The sequence below is a fragment of the Saimiri boliviensis genome, chromosome 9, assembly GCF_048565385.1.
Source record: "Saimiri boliviensis isolate mSaiBol1 chromosome 9, mSaiBol1.pri, whole genome shotgun sequence".
NCBI lineage: Eukaryota > Metazoa > Chordata > Mammalia > Primates > Cebidae > Saimiri > Saimiri boliviensis.
Genome location: NC_133457.1, coordinates 83,948,296 through 83,960,893, shown reverse-complemented (window position 1 = coordinate 83,960,893; position 12,598 = coordinate 83,948,296). Strand labels below are relative to the sequence as shown.

General features: G+C 39.2%; 2 protein-coding genes across 2 annotated transcripts in view; one reads left to right on the top strand and one right to left on the bottom strand.

The window, feature by feature from the left end:
* Positions 1-12,598, bottom strand: part of LOC120367937 (uncharacterized) — a 769,718-nt gene that overhangs the window by 656,586 nt on the left and 100,534 nt on the right. The window lies entirely within an intron of this gene.
* The window catches only part of SPTLC3 (serine palmitoyltransferase long chain base subunit 3), a 158,440-nt gene continuing 150,161 nt past the window's right edge, over positions 4,320-12,598 (top strand). The window contains exon 1 of the mRNA XM_003933197.4: positions 4,320-4,730. Coding sequence (XP_003933246.1) covers positions 4,614-4,730 — 117 coding nt within the window. The 5' untranslated portion in view covers positions 4,320-4,613. The remainder of the gene's footprint in view (positions 4,731-12,598) is intronic.

The window sequence follows — 12,598 nt, the reverse complement described above, 5'->3', positions numbered from 1 at the left end:
AAGGAATGTGGGTACCCATAGCATCTGGAAAAGTCAAGGGAAGATATTCTCCCCTACAGCCTTCAGAGAGGACTGCAATGCTGCTGACACCTTGATGTTAGCCTAGTGAGACCTACGTCAGACTCCTGACCTGTGGAACTCTAAGACGATACATTTGTATTGTTTCAGTCACTAAGTTTGTGACCATTTCTTACAGTAGCAATAGAAAATAAAATTGCTAAACATTTAATTTCTATTTACCATCCCTTGCTAGCTAAAAACACAAAAGGGTTCTTTTTATCAAAGCATTAAATAAAGAATAAGCTAGTTTTAATTTTTCTACAGATAAAGCATATTCTAAAAGACTCCCTAGAGCTTCTCATTCAAAATATGTAGTGCTTTTATGATATCATAACTCAAAGTTAATGACTTTTCCTCAACTAAATTGTAGATACCCTCTTGTTACGTAAGTCCCACAAATCTTTCCTATGGGAGACACAAGAGTACAGATTTTCTATCTCTCTCCAGAATTTATGAGGTTTTACCCAAATGAATGTATCAAGTTTTTCTATATAATACCTCTCTCTTGATTTTCAAAATAGTTTAATATTGATCATTCAAAAGATCCAATTTGATCTCTGATCAATGAGATCTTATGGACTAATTGGGACTTGGTTGCCCAAATATAGGTTCCTACACATAGACTCTGACACAAGGATTTAGGTCTACGTAGTTTATTGGGGGGTGTTTTCAGGAAGCATGGATAAGTCAAACAAGGAAAGGAGAAAAACTTAATAATGGGTGTTTTTATAAGAGGGTTACTACTGAGGGCAACACAGCCACAGTCCCATTGAGAACTCTACAGAGGCTGTGAGGAATTGTCTCAGAAAGAAGAAAATAACACGGGGTATTTATCCACCATCTTCTGTCCCTTGTAGGATGAGCATTGCTCTCAAGGATGTGAATTTCTCGGCACGCCTGGCCCATACTGAACAAGCAGAGACCCCCGATGGTCAGAGAACCTGCTTGGGCATAGAGACACAGAAAACAGCTGACACCATGTATCATGGACCTCCAGGCTAAGCCAAAAGGATATGAATGAGGGACTGACTGTGTCAGTATCACCTATTTCAGGGCAAAGATATGTGAAGTTAAATATGTACTATGCATGACTTTTCCAATCTCAACAGTGAGCAAAACTCAAAAATGTGAAAATTAACTTGATCTTAAGAGTTATTATTTCTACCTGATATCAGACAAATTGGCATGATCACTTTCTGAATTTTCTTAGATAATTTTCATGACTTTTTGGTCAGTTCAAATTTAATATTAGGTCACACATAGCTGGCCTTCCTAGGTTATCATGTTTACAAACTATTTATGAGAAAATCTTTGGAAATGAATTGTCTCTACAATGAGATTTTTTCCATACTGAACTCTTTGGGAAATTTAAGTGCTTCCATGTAGGCTTATTAGTAGATAGTGATATCTCATTAGTTATTTGTACCTATTTAATATATTGCAAATTTTTAATAGATCAAAAAGGCAAATAAAAGCATTTTTACTCATTATTTGGTCAATCCAATGATATCTCCCAAATAATAACAGATTCCATTATTTCTTTTCTTGGTGGTTGATGGTTCTCAAGTCAACAGCTTAAGGAGAGGAGTCATGGTGTAAGGGAAAGGGCATTTACTTAAACCCAGACATTCTTAGAGTTCGTGACCCACTTCTACCAACTATTATTCTGTGGCTTTGGATAAGTCACTTAACCTTTTGAAAATTTAGTTTTGCATGAACATCACTCTCCATTACATGAGTGAAGATTGAGTCACTGAGAACCAACAGATTTCTGCACACTGTACAATTCTGAGAGTTCATTCTGCTCGTTATCTTCCCTTTTTTGCCAACTTCTATCCCCAAGCTGTTCCAAGGGCTTCTTCACAACACATTGCCAAGCCTCTGACCTTCGCTTTCTTGCCTATCCCCATTCTGTTATCTCCCTTTTCAGCTGCTTCATCAAGAGAGAAGCTGAGAATCTGGCATCTGGGCAAAACTGTTACCCTGGAGAACACTACAAGGCCATTGCTAATTTTATCTTCACCTTTAATGTACTAATGGGAAGATTTATTTTTACCTTTAATAATAAGATATCCTAAGTAGAAGGGCACGTGGGTGCTGTTAAGTCTTATCTCTATGAAGGTGGAGACTATGTATGTTTTATTCCTTGTGATATCCAGGACTTAGCAAATACATAGTACTTAATCAAACATTTGTTGAGGTTATTAGTTGATCCAAAATGCATTTAGTTGTTCAGAGATGCCAGATCTTGCTCAATATTGAGTCTGTGTTTTAGTATTGATCCAAACCTTAAACCTAAACAGAACTCCTCACTTATTTTAACTGGAGACGGTATGAAGCAATGAGTCACCACTGATTATATATACCAGCAGTACGTGATGCCAAATGGTTGGTGTGTTAACATAATTGTGTGCACATAATGCACATATTCCAATACGGTAAGTAAAGTAGAAAAGTTTCAAGAGTGAGAGCATGTAGTAGTTATTTCTCGGAAATCTATATGTGATTATCTTACCTTAGCAATTAGAACTAGGGGAAGGAAAAGGAGAAGCAGAATTCATCTATGTTTTGAGAATTTTTTATATATGCCTTTTGTCCCTGTAAAAAGAAAATTTAAAAAAGAAGAAGAGCATGGAGGAGGAAAGAGAAATGGGAAAATATGAAAAGAGGAAAGAGACGGAGAAGAAGAAAAGCAGAAAGTAAAGAAACAACTAATGTTAAAAAGTTAGTTTTATTTCAAAATCTTTATTTAAAAAAATGCTTTGCACAGGGCAATAGAGCTCAGTGAAAATGACACCCTCTCTTCAACTTGTCTTTCTAAGGAATGTGAGGCAGTCGGGCCAACAGTAGTGCTCCCCTCTAACTTTTCATCTCTCCATTTCCTAAATTTTAGAAGAAAATAAACCTGCAAGAGTTTAGCCCCCAAAGCCCAGTGAAACAGCTATGAAAGAGAGAGACCAGTGAAAATCTATTTCTACTTGATGATAAACGTTGGGAGAAACATGATACAGTTTTTTAACTCAAGACACAACTGGGCTGGACACACTTGGCGTTAATTCCACCTCTTCCTTTGGCCTCAGGACTTATCTTATTCCTCCAGCATTCCTTGAAATGGGAAAGGCAGGTACCCTTGCATGCAAGTCATGGTCAGGAGACGCGTTAGCATGTCCACCTCCAAACCCACATAATCCTGAAGTTGAACTGAACCCGGTACAAAGGAGCTGAGGTACAAGACATTAGGCTCTGGCAACAGAGGCCATTTCTGTCTTTTCATTTTTGTGTATGTGTTTGTTTGTTTTTCTCTGCTGCACCAATAAATCAGTTTCTTAGAGTCTGATGCTAAAGAAATCTTGACTCAGGAAAACCACAAGGGTAGGCTTCAGAAGACTCAACAGGTTGTAATGACTCTCCAACAAATCATGTTACCATGCCATTTGATGACGACAGGAAGAAACAGAGCTTTGAAGATTCATGCATTGAGAGAATAAGAGTTACTGAGTTTCAGGACTGGGACCCTGCAGTCACCACCTACCTCACACCTGCATTGGTAAGAAACCAAGCTACATCATGATTTTTGTTCTACCTCAGCAGATATTTTATAGGTGGAAAAACTGATGCATAAAGTGGATAAATGCCTCCCCCAAGGTCACGAGACAAAGATAACACAGTCACCAAATATTGTCTCCCCAGTTTCTGTTTTACTGGAATTCTTGATGGGTTGATATCCCCTTATTACAGTACTGATTTTAATATAGGTGGGTTTTGAATGTCGGGTTTTAAAAAATCTTTTAAACTCATTTTTAAATATCTTTTTAACTCTTTTTTAAATTATGGAAATACATACATCACATGAAACTTACAATTTTAATCATTTTTAAGTATACAGTTTAGTGGCATCAAGTACATTCACAATGCTGTGCAGTGATTCATCATTATAACTTTTTCATCTGCTCCAACTGAATCTCTGTACCCATTAAACAGTAACTTCCCTTTCCCTCATCCCTCCAGCCCCTGGCAACCACCTCTGAATGTTATTTTATAGCAAAAAGAAATATTAACTTTTGAGCTTGATTTACAACCAAAAATAACAACTACTTGCAGGAGGGAGGGGTTGGGAAAAAGAGGTTAACTCAGAACTCAGTGTACTTAGAAGACTCTGTGAGTGTGCTGTGTGCGTGTGTCTTTAAAAGACTCTCCACCTCCCAGCCCGCCTCCTCACACTTTGCCACTGAGTTGCTCAGTCCCCAGGTTCCCTCAGTCCCCAGAAGGAGCCAGCATGGACAATCTCCTTTATAGCTTTGGAAGCACGTTTGCTGCCATGGATTTCACATTGTGACTAGAGTTGAGAAGTATAAAGGTAACCATTTGTTTTAGTTTCAACGATCTGGCAAAAAGATAGCTTGTTGCTCTTCTTCTGGAAAAGCCTGATTGGTAAGATTCCTTTAAGGACTCAGCCCCAAAAGAGCTTTATCCCATCCCCTCACAGACTGAAAACTAAAGCTTGCAGAGACCTTTGAAGGAAAACCTGTCCCGAGCTCTGTCACCTCACACCCATGGCTAACCCTGGAGGTGGTACTGTTTGCAATGGGAAACTTCACAATCACAAGAAACAGAGCAATGGCTCACAACGCAGAAACTGCACCAAGAATGGGATAGTGAAAGAAGCCCAGGTAAGAATCACTCTCCCCCACTCTTCTCTGAATTACTTGAACGTTTCAGTATTTCTTTGTGAAAATATTTGGGGCTGTCCTAATTTAAAGATCCACTTATGAAGTGTTTTTAGGTGTTTTGACTGTTGATTCTGCTAATAGAAAGTGCTTGGCTACCAAAAAGTTTAGGTGTGGATTAAGGAGAAAATTTCTTCTGTATGCAAAAGAGATTACACAGAGACACAGCTTTAGGCTCCCTAAAATAAAAATGTACATACTGGACTTTTGTCTCAAGCATTTTGTGGGAGGGAAGAATTATGATGGCTCCAACTCTGCATATAGTTTAGTCCAAGAGACCTGTAACAACCATCATGCTTCAGAAGAAAAAGAGGAGGTGAAAGCACATTTTGCTGACATTATGTGGTGGAGATGGCATTCTTCCCAGGTCCATGAGAAGTGCATCTCTGTTTGAAAGACGAGTTATTATTGGTGTTTAATGGAGCATTGTTATAGCTCACTGCTTGATTTGAGGCCACAGTAGTTCTTTGAAATGTGACGTCACAGACAATCTTTTCCAAAATAGTTCAGAAAGCACGGCTCATTGTGACACACTGCACTCAGAAAACAGAACAGCATCTTTGAAACAGACTTGTAAATATTTTCCAACTTGACACTTTTTTTTTTTTTTGCTCCTGTTGCAGCAGGATGTTTGCAGAGTATACTAGGCAGGAGGAACTCAAGGAAAGTCATCAGCTTATTTTAAGAGAGAGCCTGGGTCTGCTAGGTCCTTCTGTAAGGCAGTTCCCCACTGCCCACAGGACACCCCATGTCACTCTGTTCTGAGCAGCAGTGGTGAGCTCAACTGCCTCAGGAGCAAGCCCAAGTAGTCAAACAGGTAGCCTCCTATTGGGAAAGAGAAGTGGCACTGGGAGCCCCATGCAATATTCTATCATTTGATCATCCAGAGAGCCGGTATCCACCCACAGGAAAGGCAGATTGTTCTAAGATCACAGAACAGGTGGGTCTGGCTGGGGCCAGTCCTCCACTCAGTGAATTACATTCATGTGTGCAATTGGAAGAGGCTAAAGAAGCTCTGGAGCCTGAGTTGTGTGTAAACAGGCTGTGGTCCCCAAAAGCATTCCCTTCTTAACAAAAGGCATTGTCCAACCCTGGGAAGTGTGTATCAGAAACCTCAGAACTCAGAATTGGCCTGTCCCAGCTGAGGATCTGAAACCTGGAGCAATGTAAAAAGAAGGTGCTTAACTCTTGTCAGTTGTGTGAAGGAAACTGCAGTAATATCCACCCCTTATGCATCACTAATTGTCCATTCAGGCCACTATTCAAAATGGTCCTTGCCTCTGGAATGCCTGTAACTCACAGGCTATTTACCTACTCATCCTTTTGATTATTCTAACCCTGAGGGGTATCTGGGAAGCGATGCCTTTGTAACTTTTCTTCCTTTTATTTATTTTATCTTGGTTTAATAATCACATTCTAGGTATGAGATTAGAAGCTTAGACAGTTACAACCAGTCCTGAGTAATGATAAAACTCTGGATTCTTTTTTTTTTTTTTAGACGGAGTTTTCGCTCTTGTTACCCAGGCTGGAGTGCAATGGCGCGATCTCGGCTCACCGCAACCTCCGCCTCCTGGGTTCAGGCAATTCTCCTGCCTCAGCCTCCTGAGTAGCTGGGATTACAGGCACGTGCCACCATGCCCAGCTAATTTTTGTATTTTTAGTAGAGACGGGGTTTCACCATGTTGACCAGGATGGTCTTGATCTCTTGACCTCGTGATCCACCCGCCTCAGCCTCCCACAGTGCTGGGATTAGACTTGAGCCACCGCGCCCGGCCAAAACCCTGGATTCTTAAAGGTTCATTATGAAGTGCCGCTGCAAGACTGTAACTATCCTTGGACCCTGTGGCTTTCCTAAGAGTAGTCGAAAATGTCAGGGCTACTGATGCCCTTCTGAAGGCCATCCAGAGCCTGTTGGCTCAGACATACTTAGGTGTCACTAAGCTACAACTGGCCTTCATTAAGAGCTCCAATTATGGCTTAAAAAAATATTCAAAAAAACAAAAAACTTGGCTGAGATCATAGTGTAATTGGGTAAACAAGAGCTTATTTTCTCCTCCATGATGGTAATAAAGTTGTCTTTGCTCTCATGTTCCTTGGCCACTAGTTTTGATCCTTGGGGCCCTTTTAAAAACTAGGTCTGGACTAAAAGCCTTGCCTGTTGATAGAAGCAGTCTGCAAAGGCTTACAGAATCCTGGGCTGCTGGTCTCCCAGACACACTCTGCCTGGCTTAAGGTCCTCTGGTGCAGCATCTAAGATCCTACCAGACCCTCCAAAGATCCTCACACCCTTTCCATTCCCATTTATTTGCAACCACACAGCGACATGGTTATCTCTTTTATATCAGGGGACCCTACAAGATTCTGTTGACAAAGGGTTCCCTAGCATAACAAACAATATGCAAATTACTGTTAGGCAGTGCTCAGGAGTCCTCCTTCCCTCTGGTCCAATGCAGTCTGCCATCCCTGCTCCAGCATGCCGGCTAGCTGCCCCAATCTCAAGGCTGGCAAGGACCAGAGCCTTTCCATTCTAGCAATCTTCTAGATTTCCTTTCTGGAGCATTTATGGAGATTGACTATTTTCCCCCTTTTATTTTCTTTAAACTTCACATGCCCGGAGGATGAAAAAAAATTGTTTTTCATCACTGATTAAGTCCATTTACTTGTTTATTCCTAACATGGCCTCCTCCCTTTTACTTCTAATAGAACACTATTGTACCAGAGGATTTGTTCTCCCTCCTCATGAGCATATCTACACTACAGAGAGATGGGTGCTTAATGTCTTCATCTATAAACTTGGTATTTTTTATAATTTTTATTGAATTAAAATTTTTTCTCATGAATAGGAATTTCCTATTCTATACTTAATTCTATATAATTACTTGCAACTATTATCCACATTATTGTTTTTTAATTCCCAGCAATTATTTCTGACCTGGCCATAAATTTTTATTAGGAAAACCAAATCCAAGGAAAGTAGACCTTGTGTCTCCATTGCACTTTCCCAGAAATAGTTTCTTAAGAGTATGGGGTCTCCATTTTTTTCTAGTAAACTAAACCTGCAGGATGAAAAAAAAAATTGTAAAGCTTTCCCTAATCATTCCTTTCCTGGAAACAAAAATGTTTGGGGATTAGAGTTACTCTAATTCCAGGTTTATTGAGTTCTTGACCTGAATGTTGTCATATTACCAGGTATAGATAATGAGCCTTAACAGGTTGTTGCTTTTTTTTCCACCAATATTTATTAAGCATCTGTTATTCTTAAGGCATATAAAGATAAATAGAAAGTTTATAATATATCTGTTAGGAGAAAGCTTATATCAACATTAAAATAAGAACATCAAAGTTAAATGCTAGTGCAAGGACAAGAGCTGTCATAAAGAAGACATAACTTGAGGACAAATGAGTGGTATAGATATTAGTACTAGAAGTTGGAAAAGAGCAAAAATAATAATGAATATCAAAGTTCTGCTATGTATCAGGAAGGACTAAGCACTTTACGTAGACATCTCCTGTACCTTCACGACAGCCCCTTCAAGTGGTAGTATCCTGCCCATTATACAGATTAGGAAAGATAAATCACAAGGGAACTTCTGCAGAATTACAATCAGCATGGCCAGGATTTGAACCCAAATCCACATTGTTCCAAAGCCAGTTCCTTTCTCAGTACATTCTAGGACAATCACAGGTTGGGGTAGTCAGTGACAGCTTCTCAGAGCAGGGAAGACTCAAATTGAACCTTGAGACATTATAATGGTAGATAAAACAAAGAGCTTATTCCTGGGGACCAAATGAAGAAAAGACAGGAAAGGAACCCCAGAGATGAATGTAGCAGTTGCTAGCAAAAGACATAAGAAAGGTCATGAAGCACACCAGGAAGCTGTGAGGCACCACAGGTCATATGACTTTTGAGAAACTTCTCTCAATTCAGTGAGGCTTCATTGCAGACAATGAGAGGCAGTGCTGTGCCTGAGGTGGTGCTCAGCAGATACTGGGAGAAAGGATTAATCCACATTATGGATATGATTTCCAGTTTTAGAACCATTTAAGCTGAACTTCTGTTCTCCCCACCTTTCTATATCCTCTTGAAGCCTGCCACATGCTGGTACAGCTACTCTTCTGCTGTGATATAAACAACTTCTAGAGAATGAGGGCCATGAATGATTGGTAGTTTAATTGTGAACAGTGGCAGTTGCTGACAGCTGCTGACAAAGTACCAGTGTCTGCAGGGCTCACCTAGGCTACCCCCGGATTGAAATAGGGTCAATATTCTCACCAATTACTAGGAGAATTCACAAACTAAAAGTTTGGAAATCTCTTTCAACTGTTCTGAATCTTCATTTTACTCTTGCCTTTGGTATTCATTTTCTAATGTCTTTTGTTTCTTGGCTCCTATTTCCTTAAAACAATCCCGAGGGTGACAAGGCTTCTCCATGAACTCAAGGAATCCCCATTTTTTCATGGGTTCATCATTTGTAAAGCATTTTGTGTGTCAGGTGCTGCAGTCATTAAGATGAAAGTATTCTCCCTCCATTTATAAATAGCTCACAGTCTAAGTGAGAAAGAAAGAAGCAATTATAGTATTTAATGGTAAGTACTGCAATAAATGTTGTAGTTATCTATTCCTGTGTAAAAGCCAGCCCAAAACCCAATGGCTTGAAACAACAACTATTGGATTGTTCATGATTCAGGTAGAGGCTGCTAGGGATTGACCTTTTCTACTCCACATGGTGCTTGCTGCAGATCAACTTGTCTGAGCATCCAACATAGCCCCATTTGCATGTCCCAGACCTTGGTACTAGCTGTTGTCCAAATAACCTTGTGTCTACATCACCAGGACACCCTCTGCATGTGGTTTCATTATTCTGCAGAGTAGTCCAGGTTTTTTTTACAGGATGACTGGCTTCTAAGAGAGTAAAAATAGAAACTACAAGACCTCTTTTATGTCCTAGGGACATCTCTGCTACATTCTGCAGTCAAAGCCAGTCATAGTGCAGCTAAGATGCAAGGGGAGGAGAAACACATGCTACTTTTTAATGAGAGAAGCTGCAAAGTCACATTGAAAAAGGTTGTAGGGAATTAGAGAGATTATTGTGACCATCTTTGGAAATAGTCTACCACAATGGAAATATACAGACCTTGCATGGGAACACAGAAAAATGTGTATCTGACCTAGTCTGGGAAGACAACTTGCTTCAGAGAGGCATTTGACTCAAGTCTCAAAAGCAGAGTAGTTAGATGTAAAAGCATGGAAAGGCATTCCAGCAGAGGGAAAGGCTGTTGGATATAAAATGTCAGAGCATTATGTCTTTGGGCAATGAAAGATGAATTCATGGTAGGAAGTTCAGGATGTTTAATGGTGAGAACCAGGTGGGAAAAGATTATAAAATGACTTTGTCTTAGTTTACATTTCCCAAGAAACAGATCCAGAGATAAAGATTTGAGTGCAAGAAATTTGTTAAGAAGGTGAACCAGGAGGCACAGAGGAAAATATATTTAGTGAAGTGAGGCACTGAAGGGAAGGAAGCCAATAAATTCATGAACAAATTATCATTGTTAGCAACTGGAACTGAGACTTGGGGACATCTGGGAGATGGTGTACCACCTGTCTCAAAGCTGTCTAAAACAAACAAACAAACAAAAGGATAAATATCAACCAATTCCATCAGTTAAGAGATGCTCAGCACTTGCAGCCTTTCTACACATGGGCTGAGCACACTCCTATAGCAGAGAAAGCCCTCGAGCTGAGCTACAGGTGCTTGCAGTAAGAAATCACCAGAATGGAAGAAGGTCTGGATGCACCAAGAGTGTTTTTATAGCCATTTATATGTGCAAGTGATGGAGGTTTGAGAAGAGAATTAGCATGATGAGATATGATTTCTCCCAAACTCTGTAAGCTTTATTTATGGTGACTTTATTTTATTTTATTTTTTTGAGACGGAGTTTCGCTCTTGTTACCCAGGCTGGAGTGCAATGGCGCGATCTCGGCTCACCGCAACCTCCGCCTCCTGGGTTCAGGCAATTCTCCTGCCTCAGCCTCCTGAGTAGCTGGGATTACAGGCACTCACCACCATGCCCAGCTAATTTTTTGTATTTTTAGTAGAGACAGGGTTTCACCATGTTGACCAGGATGGTCTCGATCTCTCGACCTCATGATCCACCTGCCTCGGCCTCCCAAAGTGCTGGGATTACAGGCTTGAGCCACCGAGTCCGGCCTATGGTGACTTTTAGAGCATGGTTTATGAAATAACCCTGACTTAATGGACTAATCATCACAGAAGACAGGATTATGCTGTTAAGCAACGTAAACAGAGCTTACCCACTGTGCTTGGCAAAGGAGAAAAGGGATATATCGAGGGTAAATATTATCGCCATAATTTGCTCTCTTTGCATTCAAGCAAGATGAAAAAGCAGAAACCATAAACAGCTTGGCAAATTTTAATTATATAAAAAAATACAACTTTATATGGTAAAGATATCATAAAGGATAATAGGTAATGCATAAAAGTCCATTGGAAAGTGTAACTGAAGCAAAAACTCCTTTACAATAGCACCAGAAACATGAAGGAACTGGAAATGGATTTAAGTAAAGTTAAAATCAATTGGCAGCATGAAAATGCTACTGAGGGACATGAAAGGAAACTGAAAATAAGTGGAAGGGCATACAACACATGTAGAGGAAGACTCAGGATGAAAAATGTGTTAATTCTGGTTGACACATAAGTTCCTATGTAAGTCCAATAAATAAATCAACATAATTTTTGAGCCAAACAAATAACTTTGAAGTTTATGTGGAAAATTAATAAGCAAGAATAATTGAATAGACTATGATAAACAATGAGAATGAGGGCTAAGCACTCAACCAACCATCAATTATGTTACACAGGAAAAGAATTAGAATGGTTTTATATTAGCACATAAACAGATAGATAAATATTATAGGTAATTGTTAATCTATTAAAGTACTAGATAATATCAATTTTTAAATAATGTTTACATGGGAAAAGTCTTTATAACTGTGATATAATACCCAGGAGCCATAAAATAGGTCAACAATTTGACTACAAAAAACTCAAATATTTGTTTCTGCATGGCAAAAACAAAACAAAAATAACGCCGTGAAATAACCAAAAGGCAAATTATAGACCAGGAAAATATTTACAATTTATATCATAAAATGCAATTTTCTTACTATGTAAATAACTTTTAGAAATAAATACCAAAAAAAAAAAAAAAAGAAAGAAAGAAAAGCCCAAACACCACCAAAGAGAAAAGAATGAACAAAAGCTATAATAAGGGAAGTACAATTTGAACTACAAAACGTAAGGAGTAAGGAAAAGAAGAGAAAGAAGGGAAGAGAAGTTAGGAAACAGAAGAAAAGGAATATGCTAGAATCAGTTTCCATGACAAGAGAGAGAAAAGTCCCTGTTCTCAGTTTATGGACATAAAGCGCAAAATCAAGTTGAAACTTAGTTTGAATAATCTAGTTATTTTGATCAGTTTAATAATAATGGTAAAGCCACTAAGTCGATTGTTGGTGGGTGCTACATGTCAGGTCCTTCTGTGTAATTTGCTTCATTTAATTCTTCTAGCAGTACTGCAAAGTGGGTATTAATAGTCACATTCATATAGATGGGGAAACTGATTCTCTGAAAACTTCCCCAATGTCACACAACTAGAACAAAACTGGGACATAAACTCTAGACTATCCACTTTATCCCAACTTCTTCAACAACTGTCTGAGACCCCATGATGTTATCTGCTTTCCATGAAAATATACTAGAGACCTTTATTTAACAACTGAACCAGTTGTT